Source organism: Macaca thibetana, chromosome 2, assembly GCF_024542745.1.
Source record: "Macaca thibetana thibetana isolate TM-01 chromosome 2, ASM2454274v1, whole genome shotgun sequence".
Taxonomy (NCBI): domain Eukaryota; kingdom Metazoa; phylum Chordata; class Mammalia; order Primates; family Cercopithecidae; genus Macaca; species Macaca thibetana.
This window is the reverse complement of record NC_065579.1, coordinates 138319036-138340205: the sequence shown is the minus strand read 5'-3', so window position 1 is coordinate 138340205 and position 21170 is coordinate 138319036. Positions and strand designations below refer to the sequence as shown.

At 49.1% G+C, this 21170-nt stretch overlaps 1 protein-coding gene across 1 annotated transcript; it reads left to right on the top strand.

The window, feature by feature from the left end:
- Positions 1-610: 610 nt before the first annotated feature.
- On the top strand, positions 611-19554 carry OXTR (oxytocin receptor). Its single transcript, XM_050778632.1, has 4 exons — positions 611-898; positions 1484-1579; positions 1745-2806; positions 16679-19554. The coding sequence occupies exons 3-4, from the start codon at positions 1885-1887 to the stop codon at positions 16924-16926; spliced, it is 1170 nt and encodes a 389-aa protein (XP_050634589.1). The 5' UTR covers positions 611-898; positions 1484-1579; positions 1745-1884; the 3' UTR covers positions 16927-19554.
- Positions 19555-21170: the final 1616 nt, after the last annotated feature.

The window sequence follows — 21170 nt, the reverse complement described above, 5'->3', positions numbered from 1 at the left end:
TCTTTAACATTTTATCTTCCTTTGGCATGATTTAGGATTTTAATTCTGAAGCACGACAAGGAGGAAGAAACGGCTCTTGGCCGCAGACAAGCAGAATCACTTTAAATGAAGGTAGAGTGTTATGCTTCAGAATTTCCTCTAAAACTACCTAAAGAATAAAGCCTCTCCCAGCACTGCTTAGAATAGAGGCCATTTCTAATTCCTCATTAACGGGAATAGGAACAAAAGTATTCCAAAGCAAAGACTTACTTGAGTTCACTGCTAAAGCCACTACATCAAGCTGGAGGTGTGGGGGGAGAGAAAAGGCTGAAAATTAACATCATTTTTGGAAAATAATCAGTTTAAATGCTTTTGTAACTTCATCACTATCTACCCGGGGAAAAACATTATTATTCAAGCCTCCCATGTGTCTCAGAGTCAGGAGCTTCCAAACCAAGAAAGGAAGAAACGGGCGGGTTATTTACGAGTTCCCTCCCTCTCGCAGTTTTAAACCACTGCAAAATAAACCCGTTTGTTAAGTCTCGGGGACCAACGCTGGGCGAACCAGCCCCGCTCCGCAGGGGTCTGCGCGGCTGGCCTCGTCCGCCCCCTAGCGGACCCGTGCGATAGTGCAGCCTCTGCCCCAGAGCACAGCGCGGCATCCAGACGCTGTCCGCGCGCTCATCCCCGGCGGCGCTCCTCGCTCACCTCCTGTACCCATCCAGCGACCAGCCAGGCTGCAGCGAGGGGATTACAACCGAGGCTCCAGAGTCAGAGACCTCAGCCTAGCATCACATTAGGTGCTGCCGGCAGGCCATCCCAACTCGGGCCGGGAGCGCACGCGTCACTGGGGCCGTCAGTCGCCGTGCAACTTTCCTGGGGGGAGTCAACTTTAGGTTCACCTGCGGACTCGGTGCAGGTAGCTGGGTGCTAAGCAGGGATGGACGGGATGGCTAGGGCCGGTGGAGCCATCGGGACCCGAGTGGAGGTGGTGGGATGCCTCGCACTCCTTGTTCCTGGAGGAGCGCGGGGTGTTCCGAGAGATTGTAAAGTGACTTCTCGGGATTGAGACCCAGAGTCCTTGATTATCTGGGTCCAAAGCGCAGGCCGGGGGTTCCTGAACCTTCGAGGCTGCCGGGCTGGGGAGGAGCTCCGCGGGAAGTGTCTCTGCCAGGGTCTGGGAACAGCGCTTGGGCATCCTGGGCTTTGAAGTAGGGGTTCCCCCAGGAGGGACTGCGGAACCGGGTTTCCACCGAAGCAGGTGCTGTGGAAGTTCAGGTAGTGACGGCTGAGCGTCTCAGAAAGTGGGGTTAGACGGGGATGGCCCTGAGCTGGGGTTTCCCAGGCAAGTGGGCTGGTATGGGGGTCCCGCGGGAGGTGGATATGCTGAGGGTCGGAGCGTGGGGCGGGTAGGTAGTTTGGAGATCCCTCGGGGAGGTGGTTTGGTTTTAGAGTCCCAGTCCCGGAGGAAAGTGGCTGATTTTGACCCTCCCATCTCCCCCAGTGGAAGCCGCTGAACATCCCAAGGAACTGGCACGCTGGGGGCTCTGGGCTTGTGGCTGCTAGAGGATTCCCGCTCATTTGCAGTGGCTCAGAGGAGGTACCTCCAAAGGGGATTTCTGGGGTGGCGGCTGAGGAACCCGAGGCCGGCGGTTGTGCCCCGTGTTTCAGATGACTTGGGTTCCTGGGAATGGAACAAACACGCCCTACCCGCGTCGGAAGAGAAACGCGGCGGTCTCCTCACGGCCCTCCCGGTTTGTTTCAGGGTGGACCCAGCAGATCCGTCGGTGGAGTCTCCAGGAGGAGCCCCAGGCGCCCCTACACCCTCCGACACGCCGGATCCGGCCCCGCCGCTCCAAGCCGTAAAGGGCTCGAAGGCCGGGGCGCACCGCGGCCGCCAGGGTCATGGAGGGCGAGCTCGCAGCCAACTGGAGCACCGAGGCAGTCAACTCCAGCGCCGCGCCGCCGGGGGCCGAGGGCAACTGCACCGCCGGACCCCCGCGGCGCAACGAGGCCCTGGCGCGCGTGGAGGTGGCGGTGCTCTGTCTCATCCTGTTTCTGGCGCTGAGCGGGAATGCGTGTGTGCTGCTGGCGCTGCGCACCACGCGCCACAAGCACTCGCGCCTCTTCTTCTTCATGAAGCACCTGAGCATCGCCGACCTGGTGGTGGCAGTCTTCCAGGTGCTGCCGCAGTTGCTGTGGGACATCACCTTCCGCTTCTACGGGCCCGACCTGCTGTGCCGCCTGGTCAAGTACTTGCAGGTGGTGGGCATGTTCGCCTCCACCTACCTGCTGCTACTCATGTCCCTGGACCGCTGCCTGGCCATCTGCCAGCCGCTGCGCTCGCTGCGCCGCCGCACGGACCGCCTGGCAGTGCTCGCCACGTGGCTCGGCTGCCTGGTGGCCAGCGCGCCGCAGGTGCATATCTTCTCTCTGCGCGAGGTGGCTGACGGCGTCTTCGACTGCTGGGCCGTCTTCATCCAGCCCTGGGGACCCAAGGCCTACATCACGTGGATCACGCTAGCTGTCTACATCGTGCCGGTCATCGTGCTCGCTGCCTGCTATGGCCTTATCAGCTTCAAGATCTGGCAGAATTTGCGGCTCAAGACCGCTGCAGCTGCGGCGGCAGAGGCGCCGGAGGGCGCGGCGGCTGGCGATGGGGGGCGCATGGCCCTGGCCCGTGTCAGCAGCGTCAAGCTCATCTCCAAGGCCAAGATCCGCACGGTCAAGATGACTTTCATCATCGTGCTGGCCTTCATCGTGTGCTGGACGCCTTTCTTCTTCGTGCAGATGTGGAGCGTCTGGGATGCCAACGCGCCCAAGGAAGGTAGCCAGGGCTGGGAGACCCAGGAGGAGGGAGCCTGGTGGCTGGGGGACGCCCTTATCTTGCTGCCTCAGAATGTCCAGGGGTCTGTGGACTTCCTGGGGGGATAAGAGGGTTCGAAATCCCACAGAGTCACTGTTCCATCATCCCTTGGCCAAGTGACTTAGGGCAATTAACCTCCCTGAGCCTCCACTTTCTCATCTGTGAGGTGGCAATAAGGATAAAAGTACCAACTGTCACCGGGCATAGGGGCAGGCCATGAGAAAATGCAGTTAAAGTCTTTAGCACAGTCCTTGGGCTGCATATGGGCTGCATGGTTTACTGTGGTGGTGGAACAGGTTCAAGGGACTCCATCTGCTTTCCCACGTGGTTAGGAGGAGGTAGTTAGGAGGAGATGGCAGAGGTAAGTTTGGAACCCCTGGCCAGGCTCAAACTCCTTCAAGTTTAAGTTCACATTAAGCTGAACTTCCACTTTAAGTTCAAGAAATCCATCTGAAGCCAAGAAGTCTGGTTTGGACAAGGACAGCCTTGCATGGGTGGGCGATTTGTCCAGCCAAGCCCCTAGTAGTTGAAGGGGGTGCTGGGGGACAGAGGATTCCAAGGGAGAGGTGAAGACAAATCCCCCAACCCCTCATCGAGTGGTGGTGATGAGTCTCCATGCAGAGAGGTGAGTACTGCAAGAAGCGGTGGGCGGGCTTAGGGAAGAGAGTGCCCAGGACTGAGACTTCACTTCTACTACTTGGGGGAAAGAGAAGAAAGCCTGGAGGGGGACATTCAAGTTTGAGGGGGAGGCTGGGTGATTTCTGTAGGCGGGGAATGTGCCTTCCAGGTTGGAGGACTGCTGAGGACAAGGCTGAGGGTGGGGCAATTGTCCATTCTTGGCCTGTGCCAGAAAGCTAGGAGGAGGGCGTAGAAGAGGTCGACCTAGGGAGAAAGCTTGGAGGAACAGAGGCACCCTAGGGCTCTGGGGTTTGTGACTGGTGCTGGGTGGCTGTCCCCAAGGCACAGAGCACCAGGCAGCTTCCTGTCACTCCCTACCCTACAACCCCTTTCCGGTAGCTCATGTGGAAAGAGCAGGAGGGGTGATTGCTGGTGGTGAGTGATTTATAAGTTTTTGTTTGAAGGTAATTCCATAATGCGTGCTGGATGCCGGGGACTTCAAATGTTTGTAAAGAAAGACCAAAGGATTTGCTTTCACCCTTTTTGCACTCCAGACACTGCACATGTCCCATTCCTGTGTGCATTCACCACTGCGCCCAATAGTTTCAAACACATGCACCTGGGAAGTTGAAATTTCAGTGCCAGCTGCTTTCATTCAGTTTGGTAACTTTGCTTTGGTCCTTTCTGGAAATCACAGACTCCAGGCTTTACGGAACCCTCCCAGTTAGCTCAGTGTTTGCTTTAGTGGCCAAGACACTGGTTATTCAACATTTGCTGAACCTGTGTGGCCCCTGGTCACACCTTACAGAGAGGGTTCTAGAGCCCAGAGAGGGGAAGGCACTTGTACCAGGTCACACAGCAAGTCAGAGGAAGAGCTGGCATTTCCTATGCCAGGATTCTTATGAAGGGCACGTGATGAGGGAGTGGGGTTGGAGGCAAAAGCCAGTAGTAGAAGTCTCTAAGTAAGGCCTTAGGCCACACCTGTTTCCTGGGCTGATCTGAAGAAACCAGATCCAGGTCTTGAGGAGCTCGAGCACCAACTGTCAAGGAAGTGAAACCAGCACCCCGTGGAGTAGATGCTGGAGAGATGTGGGGTCTAGTCCTCCTCCAGCCCTTACTAGCTTTGGGATGTTAGACGAGAGATCCCTTTATTCCCCTTGAGCCTTAGTGTCTTGCTTTTAGAATGAGGACATTTCAGCATTCAGTTAATTGATTCAACAGACATTCCGCTCCTCTCTCCTTGGGGTCCCCTCGCCTCTCCCATTCATGTCTCGAGTCTCTGGTGATTTTTCTCCTTCCCTCTCCTCCCAGTTCCCTCCTCTATGGCTTCCTGCTGTTCAGCCCGTCACCTGTACTCCTCTTCTCACCGTGTGTCCTCCCTAAAGAAGGAGAGTGTATGGGCAACACCCACATCACATGTACCATGAAGCGAAGTTTAGATCTTTTCTACACTTTAAAAGCATGTCAACAATTGGTTTCTTTGTCTTAGAAACAAAAGAGAGAGAAAAAACCAGACGCACACAGATCCTGGCCAGAGTGGAGGTTATAGGCCTCTTGAGTGTTTGTGGTCCTCTGAGGATTTTCCTGGGGATGAGACCTTCAGTAGAGATGGGCTCCTGCTCAAGCCCAAGGGGCAGGGAAAGAAGAGGACTTTAAGTATTTCAGGTCCTACTTCCCTTTGCTCCTTTAGGAATTCACGGGGAAGGGTGGGTGTTGCATGAAAACCCCGGGGCTTCTCTTGGTCCTCCTTGGCATTTTGTCCCGGGTGCTGAGAAGAATCCAAACACAGACTGGCAGGGATTCATGACGCTGCTGCAGCTGGGACCTCCCCGCTACCCCAAGTACACAGCCAGGAGCAGGAGCCCAGTCCAGATGTGAGCGCCTCATCAAACACCGAGGTGACGACGTGGACTCTGGCCACCACCAGCCTGGCCACATCATGCCCAGGCCTCACGGATGCAGGGGTCAGAGTGGCTGTGAGCTCAGTTAGAACACCAGCCGTGTGTCCACTTGGCCTTAATTTGGATAATTGCAAGTAGCAGATGGAAGTGGTGTCTACATCACTTTCGAGATACCTCTCAACCCAGAGGCCACCAGCAAGTGCTAAGGAAGGAATAAAAGAGAACCACACTCGAGCTACCTCGAGAGGTTGTTATCGGAAAAGTGGAATTAATGCACAGCCTCACTTTCCTCTCCAAGAGGACAGAATTTAGAAGCAGAAATATCTAGACTGGGGCCCTTACTCCACTCGTCACCTGAGGAGCCAGTACTGGAGCCTGTGGCTAACAGTGTGACGTCATGCTTGCGGGCGGAGCAGGCTCACAGGGAGGCAGGAGAGGTGGGGCACACATGGGTCTGTTCCTGCTTTATCATGAAAACCCCAGGGAGGTAGGGAAGCTTAGTCAATGGCCACCATCAAGGCTGCCAGAGTGGGTGGGATGTCACGCCTCTGGTGGCTGCAGATGTGGTGGCCCGGGGACCCAAAATCCCTCTCTCCTTCAGCGTTTGCTCTCTCTTTTCCATCTCTCCCTTGAGCGACTTCATTCCTTCATACACCTTCACAAATACCAAGGGCTGCCTTTATGGGTTTAGAGCTCACCTTATTCCAAAAGTAATGTGTGGTGGTGGACAAAAATCTAGGTAACTCAACAAGATAAAAAGATATGAGGAAACTGGGATAAAGCAGGCGGTAGGGAGAAGAAAAGGAAAATAAAAATATTACAATAATAGTAGCAATAATACTATTAATAATAATAAAGTCTCTCTGTGTATAGACAAGCTCTACACGTGGTTACTTTTTATAAGTACCAAAGAGGAAAACTTTGAGCTTAAATATTTCCGTGATTCGGAAGAAAGAGCCAATGGGAGCATCTGAGTAATTTAATGAGATCCATTTTTCAAAGCAGCCGGATGCTGTTGGGTGCTGACTTGATGAGGCTGGTGAGACTGGATGCCCCATGCAGGGTTTGATGAGCCCTTTATATATCTTCCAGAATTAAATTCCAAAGCCAAAGATTTGGCACCAGCCTTTTCCCTTGAACCCAGTGGCATTTGCTATGCTGCTGGTTGCAGGGGCTCTGACCCTAGGGCAGTTCTGAGGGAGGAGATGACGATGAGGAGGGAGTTTGGTAGAGTGGGGCTGTTCGTATTTCTAGGGTTGGTTGATGTTGGCTGAGTGTGGTGGACAGGATATGGGGTCTCTGTCTCTAGTCTTCTCCTTCCAGCATCTCCGTGGTAAAATGCCCAGTCTGGTGTCCTTAAGCCAGTTGTTTTATCTGCTCTGAGCCTCTGCCTCCTCCTCCATGTAATAAGGATAGCATGGCTCACTGCGTGGGGTTGTGAGGATTAAATGGTGTGACCCATGGCCCCTTCCTGATAGACAAGGTGGGGATTCTTGTCTTGAGCCTGGGTGGAGGGAATGGGAGTGGACAGCAGGCACAGGGAGGCTGGGAGGTGGGAGAGAAGCTTGTTAAGGCTGGAGAGGTGGACTGTTCCTTACTTGTTAAGCCCAAATCCAATGTGTGGCTGTTTTGTGGCACAACCCCAGGGGATGCCTTTTACTCCAGGGGATGCCTTTTACTCCAGGGGATGCCTGGTACAAGGCTGCACAGTCACTGATAGCTCAACCAGTGCTTGCCAAATACGTGGAAAATGGGAGCAGGGAGGTGAGTGAGATGGGGCAGGGATGGGCATGAAGAGCTGGACTCAGGAAGAATAGGGACTTTCTAAGTAGCCCTCCAAAACGGAACTGGCAACCTGGGAAAGAAAGGAGCGCCCCATCGCTGGGGGTGACCAAACATCTGTTAGGAGCGCTGGACTGGGAGAAAGGCTGACAGGCACAGGAGGCCTGGTTTGAACCGTTTCCCCATCTGTAGAATGAGCTTCCCAGCCCCTCCCTGTTTCCGTGGGACTGAGGACCATCTGGCATGTCCCGTCCACCTTTCCTTCTGTGAATGCTGTGCCTGAGGTGTGGGGGACCAGGGCCCTTGGAGGGGCTTGTTCTTGAGGTGACCCAGCGATGCGGAGAGCGTGATGGGCCGGCAGGAGGAGCTGGGATAGGATATTCACTCTGGGCCATGAACCGTGCACAAGCTCGGCCCTTCTGGGTATAAATCACAGTGAGATGGACAGTTAACTTCAGACTCTTATATGATTCGGTAATTGTGTGTTCTTTTATGTTCTTAGCTAATGTTAATGTTTTCCCTTTGGGTTTCTGCCCTGAGGTGATTTCACTTTCCATTTTCCCTCCAAAGGTTTGATAAATAATAGCTAAAAAGACAAAAAACAAAAACCAAAAAACTCAAAGAAAAACAAACTCCAAACCAGCCTCTTGAGTGAGGCCCTGTTACATCATGTTTCCATTTGATGGCTGTCTGTGTGGGTTTCGGGAGGGGTGAGGAGGGGAAGAGGGGTTGTGGAGGGCCTTGGATCAGGAGGAGATTAGCAGGTGCCCTGGCTGCATCACGCTGTCTGTGGAGGCTGGATCAGGTCTGTGGCCCGGGGCTGGCATGTCTGAGTGTGATCTGAGGCACTGGCTTACCTGCTGACCTTACCACCTTGCCCTAGCAACTTCTGAAAGCAACGACAACCCCATGGGGCTCCCTCCCAGGGGCTGAAGCCAGACCGTATACACCAGACCCCACCTGCCAGAGCCCCCAGCCCCGGGAGACAGTGCTGGGAAGTAGCCAGTCCCCTTCTGGGACCTGGTCTTGTTGCCATCTGTGTCATTTGGGGCAATGTCTCTTGATGGCCTCTGGACCTCTGCCATTCCCATCTGAGCAATAGGGATAACAGTTCATGATGGAACTCGATACCCTCTCTGGGCCTCAGCTTTGGTGAAGGGAGGAGTGGGATTAGTTGGTAACAGCAGCCACCACTGACTGAGTGCCCACTCTGAGCAAGGCCTGTGCCCGGGTCATTTCTGCTCCTCACCCTAATGCAGCAAGGCAGGGGCCCATCATGGCTTTTCTACAGATGAAGAAACCGAGGCTTAGAGAGGTGTGACCTGCCCACGATCACCGCTGAGTAAGTGATGGAGCTGGGATTGGAACCCAGTCATCTCACTCTAGAGACTCACACACTGCATGACTACCCCAACTCCCTGCCCTAGGCTAGCAGTTTTCCCGATGATCTACACCTTCACCTTGGGGATCTCCTGGATGCTCATTAGATCGCTGGACCTGCCCCAGATCCATGGAAGTCGAGCCCTCCCTCGCTATCTGGCCCCAAGGTCCTGACATCTTGGGCTCTTCCTGCAACACCTACACACACACCCACCTAGGTACACATCTGCTGATGGCACTGCCCTCCCAGCACTCTGGGCTCAGTGCCACGCCCCTCGCATCCTCCCTGTGTCCACCAATTCCATCATCTTAGCTGCACCACATGCCTCCTGTGGGCAGTTTGCTTTCTCTTTCCATTATCACCTTCTTGGTTTAGAGTATGATTTTTCAACTTTGGCACTACTGACATTTTAGGCTGGATAATCTTTGGCGTATGTGTATGTGTGTCGGGGAGGAGCTGTTCTGTGCATGGTAGGATGCTTAGCAGCATTCCTGTCCTCTACGTGCTATTTGCCACTAGCAACTTCCCTGCCAGCTGTGGCCACCAAAACTGTCTCCAGACATTGCCAAAAGTTCACTAAGGGGCAAAGTTATCCCTAGTTAGGAACTGCTGGCTTAGACCCACTGTTCTGCTTTTTAAACTAATACCCAACAAATGAATACTCTCTTGTTAGCACTGCCCTGGTCTCTGGCCAGCCTGCCTCGTGTACCCCCAGCCGGGCCTGATGATTTTTCACTTTCCACAAGTTCCTGTGGCCTTGCTGCCTTTGCACCTATGCTAATACTGTTCGTGCCATGGGAACACCCACCCCAGTTTCTTCCATGGATTCCCATCCTTTGAAGCCCAAGTCCAGTGTGTGGGCTACTTTGTGGCACAACTCCAGGGGATGCCTTTTACCTCGTGGTCTATGAGCAGGGTGTTCCTAGGAACTGTGCAGTGCACAACCTGAACGAGTGAGCTTGGCAGCCTCATCCAGTGCCCCTTTCAAGAAGCCATCCCTGTTTTCCCACTTTGGAGGAGCTTCTTCCTCTGAATGCTAACTCATTCATTCAAAAAAACAGTTACTGATGCCTTTGCAGGCTCCTGTCCACACAACCTCTGCTTTCATCTGTCAACCCCCAAGTGAAGAGAATTGACAAGGGGCCCTCCCAAGCCCTTGCCCTCCTGTGGCCAGATGCTAGCATGCATAAATGTGGAACAGTCTGGTCAAGGTTGGTCACAGAGTTCTGGGCACACCCACAGACCTCTGGGAGGGACACCCCCAGTTTCTGCGCAGTTAGTGTCAGGTGGAGCGGCAGCCCCACACACTTCAGGTATGGGGCTGAGCCTACCCACAACTCAGGTTTCTGGGATTCAGAATCTCAGGTTTCCGAAGTTCAGAATAGGGCTTAGGCTGTAGAGAGGGTGGAACATCCTGCTGGTGCAAGTCAGCGCAGCCGATGGAGTGGGAGTTATTTTGGGCACAGGCCTAGCATTTTAGCAAATGGGCTGCAGTTTCAGTTGGCGCATGGTGGCAAGTCTAAGGATACTGGGAACAAGAGTATTAAAAGGAAAGAGAAACAACTGTCTTACCTGGAGGAGACCGGAGGGCTGGTGGAAGGTTCTAGCTCTTGTTTAGAGGTACCCTAGACTGGGTCTTGCCTAAGGTATGGGTGGGAGGGAGGTGTAACCAGGTGGTCTCCTGTGTCCCAGCCCCAAGGCCCAAATCCTTACTCCTGATTCCTGCACTGACGGGCAGCCTCTGCCAGTATCTCCTTTTGTGCTCAGCCGGGAGCTAAGGCTTCCTGCCCTTTAGCCAGATGCTTCGAGACTATGGGCCTCTGCCCTCCCAGCCCATATATCCCACCCCGACAGCACTCTTGCTCATTCTGTTTCTCTCCCTTTCTCTCCACCTGACCATATCTGAGTGCGAACTTAATTTTCCCAGAGGGAATTGCATTTGAGTCCAGTCACCTTATTGGGAGGCCATATCCTGTGGTTGAGCAGGGAAATTATTTGTAGCCCTTCCAACATACCGGCAGCAGTGGCTGATTTATCAGGACCTCTTGCCTCTAATTTCATGCTTCAGTTCAATTCAGTTCCTTATTGAACTCTTCCTATTTTCTAGTAGCTGTTAGCAGCCTAAGGACAGAGCCACCAATAAGACACAGTCCCTGGCCAAAGAGTATCAAAAAATAATGACAATATGATGGGGTGATGCTGTTATAGAGGTATTTATTTACCAAGTACTGCAAATGCCCTGAGATGGCATTAGTTGATCTGTCTCCCTGGGAAGAAAGCAGGAGGGTTTCAGAGGGGAAGTATCATTTGAAAAGGGTTTTTGAGGGATGAGTAGGAGCTTACCATGCAAAGAAGCAGATGCACATTCCACGCTGAGATCAACAACGACGGATGGTTACTTTATTCATTTCTTCTTTCCTATCTATAAGATTTGAGCCAGTTGGAAGGAAGCTGCTCAAACTTTAATGTGCATTTTGTTAAAATGCAGATTCTGATTCAGTAGGTCTGCAGTGGGGCCCCAAGAGTTTGCAGTTTTGACGAGGAAACAAATGATGCCTATCAGATGCCCTGTAGCCAGCCACTGGCTACACTTTGAGCAGCAAAGCTTTAATACATTATCTTTTACCAGCACTCACTGTTTGCCTTTACACATGTGGTCCAGTTTGGCTGGAGGGCCTTGTCATTCCTTGAAGGGTAGCGAAGGGCTGGTCGTTTGCAGGAAGGCCCTGGCTTGTCTTCTTCCAGAATGTGGTTATTCTCAGGCCCAGCCCAGTGAGTCCAGCACACCTACCAGATTGGAGCAGTGCTGTGGGAGAAACCCATTTTCAACTCTGTAGCCCACCCGTTTGGTTCTTCACCCAGACCTTGCGCTACACAGGCTGATCACACATCTGTGATTTTTAGAAAAATCTTTTCTAAGAAGGCACCCTATAGTATATATTGTGACTCAATCTTTCTATAAGCATACATTCAAAAATCATTTTCTTAAGAAAGGGTCTTCCATAGTTTTGTTCCCAGATGCCCACACGGTCCTGTAGGAATAAGAGACTTACGTCTGAATCCCTGGTACTCTGGGGAGGCCCCGTAGCAAATGATTGGTTTCTCAAGTGCAGGCCTTTTGTAAAGTTGACGGGCTTGCTTTGACCCAGCCAATCTCGACTGTACGTCTTTGAGTCATGTGAAACGTGCCAGTAGCCTCAGGAACAGCACAGCCCAGAGAGGCCATGGCCAGCTGCCTGTCAGCTGTTCTGGGCTAATTTGGGGTTTCAGTGCTGGCGTGGAGAGAGTGCCGGGAAATCCGAACAGGGGAGTTCCTGGGGCTTGAGGAAAGCCAGGCTGGAAAGGATGGAACATAGACCTCTGCCTCCCACCCCTCCATGAATCATGGTGCCACGTAGAAATGCAGAGTTGATTCTCCCAGGGGCAGAATTGCCCAGCAGGGGATATTGGCGTTTGGTGTGTGGCTGTTGCTGCTCATGTACCCCGCTTGGCACATAAGAGACTGCACTTGAAAACCACCCCTAGTCCTCAGCCTTGTGCCCAGCAGCTCCTTCCCCAAATGCTTTACCCCCTGTTTAATATTCTGCTGGTCTTTTCAGTCTCTCTCATCCTGAGTCTGGAAATCACTTGAGGGCAGGGACTGCCCTTAGATCCCAGCACCTACTCAGTGCATGGCATGGAGTGGAGGCAGAATGAAAAGATGGATGTCTGACCTCTTCCTCCTCCGAGAAATGCCATAAGCATGAGACCAGCAGCCCCCGGGGAGTCCGGGTGCACAGCACCTCCTCTTCATCCTCCCTTCCCAGCAAGGACGGGAGAGAGGAAGTTTGCAGTCCTGGCATACTCAGGGCTCGATCGTGGGGCTAGATGTGATTTTTATGGCAGGCAAGTGGGAGAGACATGATTAGAACTGGCTCTTCCATCGAAGACCCTGAGATCCTGCTCCTGCCCACAGTTACAGCAACCTTCCCTTTTGGATTTCTAGGTCACTGGTAGAATAAGTTTTTCCAAAATTGACTGTTAGAGTTCCTTTCTTGTCAAGTAATTCAATCCGAGGGCTCTGGGGTTTGATTTTTTTTTTTTTTTTTTTTTTTTTTTTTTTTTTAGCTTTTGAGCAGTGTAGGGAAAATGGGCTGAGGATGATTTCTGTAATTGTTCTGGGATTGGGAGTCTCCAGACTTGGATTGTAAAGAATTGCTGTAGTTGGTCATAGCTCACAAGCATTAATACTAATATTAATAACAATTACTTGAAAAAACACTTTGCCAGTCACAAAGCCCTTTTACACTATCTTTAATTTTTTTTTTTTCCATTTTCTCAATAGCCTTATGATTACTGCCTCCATACTACAGATAAGGAAACTGAGGCTCAGGCAGTAGATGTAGTTCAGAGAGTGATTAGGTGGGAGGGGGATCCAGGCCCCAGGGCTTTGCGTGCAGATCCTGAGTTCCTGGGTTCTCCTCCCTGCCTCTCAGCCAGTGTTTCTGTGGGCCAGGGGCTCCCACTGTGAATAGCTTCCTTTCCTGAGGGACCCCGGAGAAGGGTCAGGCCCATGAGGACTTGTAGGTCCTCCTCTCTGCGCTGACTTCATTGTGGTTGCTTTGTGCGGAAATGGGGAGGGAAGCCAGTCTCTCCGGTAGCTTGGGAGCGGCCATGGCCCTTCAGAGAAGCCCAGATGAAGGCAAGGATCCTGGCCTTTGCACATTTGCACTAAGCAGTCATTGGGTGTGGCAGCTTCTTTTGGCCAAAGGCAATGCCCAGAGAGGAGCTCAGCTGTGAGCATTTGGCCGGCAGCTCTTGGGCAGCTGGAGGAATGGGTGCCCAGGGGGGACCACAGCATCCACAGCATCAAAAATGGGGAATGGTGCTTACTCTCAGTGGTGGACCACATTTGTTTTGGGAACAGGGAGGTTGCTCTCTGTCCCTCAAATGATAGCATTAGGCAAACTGCCTAACCACCTTCTATCTTGGCTTTGGGACAGACAGGATTCACTAACTGGAACCAACCTGGCCTGTGAGGATGCTAACCTGTTTTTAAAAGTAATCAGTCTTCATTAATGTGTGAACACAGGGTGACTTGCTGTGTGCCCTTGGGGAAGTGACTCTCCTTCTCTAAGTTTCACTTTCCTCATCTATAAAATGAGGGTAAGGCTACTTTGAAAACTGTACTCTTCTGGGCAGGCTCGAGCAGTGATTATGAAGGTCAACATTGTCACATCCTCACATGGAAAATGTGAAATGTAAGGACAATGTTTTCCATGCTTTGTTCTGTTCCAAGTCGTCTGTAATCCTGTGAAGCCTTTCTTGCCACCAGAAAGGGGAATGCTATGGCCTAAACAAGATAGAGTAAGTGCAGAAAGCAGGTTGAAGTGGAATCCGTAGTCACTCACCTGCTCAGTAACCATCAATGGCTCCCTATTGCCCATGCAGTCAAGTGGGCAGACTCTGCCTGGATTTAAGATCCTCCTGTCTGGTTCCAAACCATCTTTCCAACCTCTTCTCTTGTGAAACTCCCCCTTTCCCTTCTTGCCTCCTGGGAAGTCCCTGAATGATCTTGGCTGTTCTCAACCATGGGCCTTTATTCCTGCTGCCTCACCCCTTTGAAATATGCTTCATAGTCCCTGCTTTGTGTTCCTAAATAGATCTCCCCGTGATGGTAGAGCTTTGAAGTGCTGTTCCTGGAAACTTAACGACTTGGGATGACTAGGATATTGACAAATTAAGAACAGCCAAATGTGCCCTTAGTGTTGGTGACTTGACATGAGTAGGTTCAGCTTAGAGAGGGCCCTTCATCCCCTGAGGACCCACTCGAGGTCACTCGTGTCTGTGGCCACCAGGTGGGATCAGAGTTGCTGGTTAGACTTCTCCCACCCACACCGGCCTCTTGGAGGCAGAAGGATTGGTGGCTACTTAGGAATTCATTAACTCTTTTCTTCTTTGTTGTTGATGTTTCTGTAGTTTTTTTAAAAAAAAGTAGGTTAAAAAATTGGAAAGACCCAAAGAGTAAAGAGTGAGACCAATGGCTTACATAAACAGGTAAGATTGTGCCAAATAACTGTGTCCAACTAGGCAAAACACGGTGTCTTTCTGTTAACTTCATTCCTGATGTTTCCTTCTATCTCATTGCAAAGCTTTATATACCTATGTCCTTCCCTTTGTGGTTGGTAGTTTGTAAATGTTGACTTTTGCATGTTGCATGTTGATTTTTGCCTCTTTCATTATTTCTAAGACATTCTGTTTTTAGTCTTGTGGGTGAATTTTAATATTGTTGGTGAAATATTGCACCAGAGTTTCTAACTTAAATTCATCTTCTTATCCATCCAAATCAAAGCAAATTTCTTAACAAAATATTTTTTGTTAAAAGCAATGAATTTAGTAATATTGGTCATTTTTCTTTCACTTTTCCTCTTTTCTATTCTTTATTATTCTAGTACTAAGAGTTAAATTTCCATTCTTTGCTTTCTAAAAACTCTCTTTTGCAAGAATTTTGTTTTCTGTCTGTCGTAGCTTGCTTTTGTTCCAACAGGTGCACCAATTAGACCAGTGGTTCTTAACCTTGAGGGTGCGTTAGAATTACAACATTCCTGAGCCCTACCTCCAGAGGGTAGTTCTGGGGTGGGGCCTGAGAATGTGCATTTCCAGCAAGTTCCCATGTGATGTGTCGCTCTGGGTGGGGGAGCCCACTTTGAGAGCCACTCATGTAGACTTACCAACAACCAACCACCTTTCTTTCCTTGGTGCTTGAAGACTTTGCTGATAAACATCTCTGTTCTCTTCATCAGCGGCCACATCTAGATTTTGCACCTCTCTAGCATCCCCAGTGAAGAGTCCTTCCCTGGATTTAGCTCTTGAACTCTAGAGTTATTTGTCGAAAAATTTTGCAGAGCAGACAGAAAGAAGACTAGTGGATTTTCCGCACCTTCTTGCAGTTGCCTTCACACACAAGGAGGCGGCTGAACAGAATTCCTAGCTGTTTTCCTTGTAGGTTTCTGGAGATGTTGCCTGGCCTTGTCTGTCATCAGGAGATGTCTGACTGTTCAGATTTAAGGCCATTGAAAGAAGCCAGATTTTTATCCCCGTGCTCGGAAGTACCTAGAATTAGGAATTTTTTCTTCCTCCTTGAAGTTTCGGTTTGTGACAGGAAATGTTTTGAAGCTGATTTCTGATCATTAATTTCGACTGCAACTCCATGAGTCCTCAGTATAATAGCCTTTACAGAGTGCTTCAGATAATTTTCATGTCACTTTCTTTTTCCTGCATGAGTCTTATTGTCATGCTGAAGTAGTGCTCTTAGGCATAGCTTCATGGAGATGCTTTGATCATCTCCACTGTTGATCAGCCGTGAAGATGTCATACACTTTCTTGCTGCCACGCCTTTGCTGGTGCCATTCCTTCTGCCTGGAGCACATTTCTTCCCTGCTCTGCCTGGAAAAACCATAGGCATATTCGGGAATCAGCTCACATGCCCCGTTTGTGGGGCCGGCTATGACTCTCACAGCGGCACCCGCTTCCTGTGCCTACCTAACTCACAAGATGTCCACATCATGGTGTTTCTCATTTTATTTGATTGATTTGTCTGGCAGATGGTCATGATAGCAGCCATCATTTATTGGGCACTCACTGTGTATCAGGCACTCTTTAATCCTAGCAGCAGTCCTCAGAGGTTTGGGCACTGTCCTTACGCCCACTTAAAGATTAGGAAACCGAAGCTTCTTAGGGACTTCAAGTAACTAGGCGCTGGTGAGGCTAGCATGAAAACTGGGTGTTGCAGCTTCTGGGTGCTGTGCTTGTAGACGCTGGAAGTTGTAGGCGCTCAACACTGGTTGGGTGAGTGATGCATGAAAAGGTGGCTGTGATAGATAGAGGGAGGTAGGCAGTGGGAAAGCTGCTGGTGAGAGAAAGGCAGGGACAGTTCCAAGCCTGGGCTGAGCCTGGTGGGGAGGGTTTGGAGGACAGCCTGAGAGCATGTCCAGCACAAGGAGGAAGAAGGAAGACAAACTTTGCCTCTTTAGTACCTCATCTTGTGATTCGGGATGTAGTACTTGGACAAGCCTGTCACTCAGGAAATGGTGTTTAAGTCAGATAGGTCTGGAAGTGTCTCCAGTGTTAATTAATGCCCTGTTCTCCTTTCTCCTGCCCCCGCCCCCTCAGCCTCGGCCTTCATCATCGTCATGCTCCTGGCCAGCCTCAACAGCTGCTGCAACCCCTGGATCTACATGCTGTTCACGGGTCACCTCTTCCACGAACTCGTGCAGCGCTTCCTGTGCTGCTCCGCCAGCTACCTAAAGGGCAACCGCCTAGGAGAGACAAGTACCAGCAAAAAGAGCAACTCGTCTTCCTTTGTCCTGAGCCATCGCAGCTCTAGCCAGAGGAGCTGCTCCCAACCATCCACGGCGTGACCTACCAGCCAGGGCCAGGGCTGCCTCCTGAGGTTCGGGCTGTGCTGGCATAAGTGGTCTGCCCCTAGGTGATGGCGTATGTTTGTGTGTAAGGTATACCTATCAGTTTGTATCCCTCCACTCCTTGGGGTGGCTTCAGTGGGGTAGAGAGTGGTCTCCATGATGGGAGATGATAGGGGACTCAGCCATCAGGCAACCCCCTCACCTCCTACACGTACTTCTGCCACCCTGAACCCACTGCTACCCTGGGCAGTGGGTGGCTTATTTTTTCTCCTGGACTTGCAATTTCACGCCAGTATCTTTTTACTTCTTTATTTCGGGCTATTGTGAAAAGCAGGAAATATAGGATTGGTGACCAATTGGGTCAGGAAGTCCAGTGTTCTGGACTTGGGGTAAGGAGTGGGGTTGGGACTTCAGATGGGGAGGGTGGTGTTAAGATCCTCCTGACCTCAAAGTGTATTTGCCTTTAAGCGAACAAATGCTGGGGTCCTTGGGGACCAACTTGTCAGAGGGTAGCACTAGAAGGGGATTACCTTGTAAGACCATCTGGCACAGCGGACCAATTAGAACTTGGGTTAAAAATGTTTAAGAAGCTAATGTTTAAGAAGCGTTTGGGAAAGAAAAAGAAATAAATGCATCCAGATTAGAAAAGAAGAAGTAAAACTATTTGCAGATGACACCGTTTTGTATATAGAAAATCCTAGGAATTCACACACACACACACACACACACACACACACACACACACACACACAAAACCAGCTTATTAGAACTAATAAGCAAGTTCCTCACCGTTTCAAGATACAAGATCAATATACAAAAATGAATTGTATTTCTTTATACTAGCAACAAACAATATGAAAACAAAGTTAAATAATTCCATTTATAATAGCATCAGAAAGAATAAAATAGAAATCAACTTAACAAAACAAGTGCAAGACTGAAAACTACAAAATTTGGAAGAAATTAAAGGAGGCTTAAATAAATGGAAAGACATCCTGTGTTCACGGATCAGACTTAGTATTGTTAAGATGGCAATATTATCCTAATTGACATACAGATTCAGTGCAATCCTTATGAAAATCATAGCTGGCTTCTTTGCAGAAATTGATAAGCTAGTCCCAAAATTCATAAAGAAATGCAAGGGACCCAGAATAGCCAAATAAGCCTTGAAAAAGAACAAAGTTGGTGGAATCACACTTTCTGATTTCGTAATTTATGATAAAGGCACAGTAATTAGCTCAGTGTGTTACTGGTTTAAAGATAGACATACAGAGTAGAATAAAGAGTACAGATATGAACACTTATACTTATGGTCAATTGATTTTTGACAAGGTTCCCAAGACAATTCAACAAAGAAGAGTCTTTTCAACAAATGGCACTGAGACAATGATATGCATGTGCCAAAGAATGAGGTTGGACCTTTACTCACACCATGTGCAAAAATCAACTCAAAATCCATCCAAGATCTAAATATAAGAACTGAAACTACACAATCTTAGAAAGAAACATAGACTTAGATCTTTGTAACCTTGAATTAGGCAGTGGTTTCTTACATATGACACCAAAGACACAAGCAACCAATGGAAAAATAGGTAAATTGGACTTAATCAAGATTTGAAGCTTTTGTGATTCAAAAGGCCCTATCAAGAAAGTGAAAAGATAACCTGCAGAATGGTAGAAAATATTTGCAAGTCATATATATGATAAGGGACTTGTATCTGGAATATACAAATAACTCTTATAACACAACAATGAGAAAAATAAATCAATTTAAAAAATGGGCTAATGATTTAAATAGACATTTCTCCAAAAAGATATGCAAATGGCTAATAAGCACATGAAAAAATACTCAACATTATTATTCATTAGTGATATGCAAGTCAAAACCACAATGAGATTCCAGTTTACAATCACTAGGATGGCTACAATAAAAAGATGGACAACAACAAGTGTTGGTGAGGATGTAGAGAAACTTGTAGAAATTTAAATTGTTGGTGGGAACATAAATGGTGCACCTGCTTTGGAAAACAGTTTGGCAGTACCTCACAAAATTAAACATGGAGTGACCATATGACCCAGAAATGCCACTCCTAGGTATTTGCCTGAGAGAAATGAAAACACACATACACACAAAAACTTGTACACCAATGTTCATAGCAACATTATCTGTAATAGCCAAAAACTGGAAACAACCCAAATGTCTATCAGCTGATGAATGGGAAATAAAATGTGGTCTATCCATACAATGGAACATTATTAAACTCTAAAAAGAAATGAAGTACTGACACATGCCACAACGTGGATGAACCTTGAAAACATTACGCTAAGTGAAAGAAGCCAGTTGCAAAAGACCACATGTTGTCTGATTGCATTGAAATGCAATGTCTAAAATGGACAAATTTTTATGGACGAATATTTATATAGAGAGAATATAGATTAGTGTTTGCCAGGGCCTGGAGGCTGTGGGAGATGAGGCATGACTACTAAGGGTTTGGGGTTTCTTTTTTGGGTGATGAAAATGTTCTGAAATTAGTGGTGATGGTGCACGATTTTGAAAATATACTAAAAGCCAATGAACTTTAAAAAAATAAAAATAAACAAAAAAATGTTCAGCAGATGAATTCAGAGAAGGCCAGCTTGACAGATGAATTCCTTGGAATCTCTTGCCTCTCGAGCTTTCGTTTCTCTCTGTGGCTCACGGCTTGAGAGGGATCTCGTGGTTCTCTCACTCGATTTTGCTGCAAGAGATGATGTCTCTGTTTGGCAAAAAGTAACAGCAATGATAACATCCCTACTTTGTAAAGGCACAAGTGATGCTTTGTAGCTACAGGTTGTCATGTTTTATATAAAATAGAAATTCACTAGGGGTGTCAGAGGTTTTTCTTACTTAGTGAACATGTTCTCAAATGTCCTCTCAGCCTTGAGGTTAGGACATGAACACGTCTAAGAAATACTTTGTCACTAAATACAGGACACTATTGATCAGAGGTTTACTGTCAGGGACTGGCCAGCTCAGTGCATGGTGGGGCGCCTTTTAAGTTTCCAGACACATTGTTGTACTTACTGGGATACAGCGGGAGCACTCTCAAAGGCCACAGATCCATTCTCTCTCTTTATAACACACTTTCTTCTTCTTCCATGCTGCAGTAGCCACATAGCCACACACATGCGCATACACACACAATAGAATGAGCTAGCATTGTCTAGATGTTCTGGGAGAAGAGAGGCATGCACTGAAATGTCCATGTTCAAAGTCTAAGGATTTAGCACAAGGTCTTCAGTATTACCTGGAGATTGAAGATAGTATCATCTTTGGACTGCAAGGCACTGCTCAGTGTTGCTGGGACATGCATGAAGAGCGTCAGCACCAGCCAGTCCTTGCTCTTTGGGAAGCTAACAGGATGCTGTTCTGGGGCCTCTGTGCCCATGTACTGGAACACTTGTGTGCTCTGGGTGCAAATGCAGCAGTAGTGGTGTCTGTTAGCATCCATGCCTCTTTGCCCACCAGCCAGAGATACCCGAGGTCTCTGCTGGTCCCAGGGAAGTTGCCATCCTAGGAGCCAACAGGGCCACTAGGTATAGACAGCAACTCACAGTAGATTTTCTGACCAGGAGCACAGCCTTCCTAGAAACCCTGGAGTTATGAGATTATTGGACATCAGAACCAAGTGGGATGCTTTGTCATTCTCTTCATGTGAAAGCTCTGGTGGGTACACTGGGTCTCATTATGCACAGGAGTCTCTTTTATGGCAAATAAGTGACATTCAATTTCAATAGTACCATTGGATCTCCTTGAGAGCATTTTCACCATTTCTTAGTCTTTCCCCAAATAAAGCCTAGAAAAATGAGCACAGGGGTTCTGAACGCTACCTCAGGCTCAGTTGTTTTTGGCCTCCTCCCCAGACCTCATGCCTGAGGTCTCCCAACCACCTTTCCCTACAGTTTCAGACTTGTTTACAACCATATGCATGGCTGGGGTTGCCAGGAAGTGGGAGCTGCAGATTGTCTTCTGCAATGTTTCATGGCTCTGATCATCAAAAGTGAATGTGGAAACTCTGAGTCTTATTTCTTTAGGCGCTGAAAAAAAATCTGACACATACTTTGGTCCCCTTTTGGGTTGGGTCTATGTTTTGCCACTTCAGGAAATGTAAAGGGACAATGCAGGCTGTCTTTTAAGAAAATCCTGGTTTCAAAGTGTTTAACCCTTTTTGTATTCAATAGCAATGGAATGCCACTTAAGG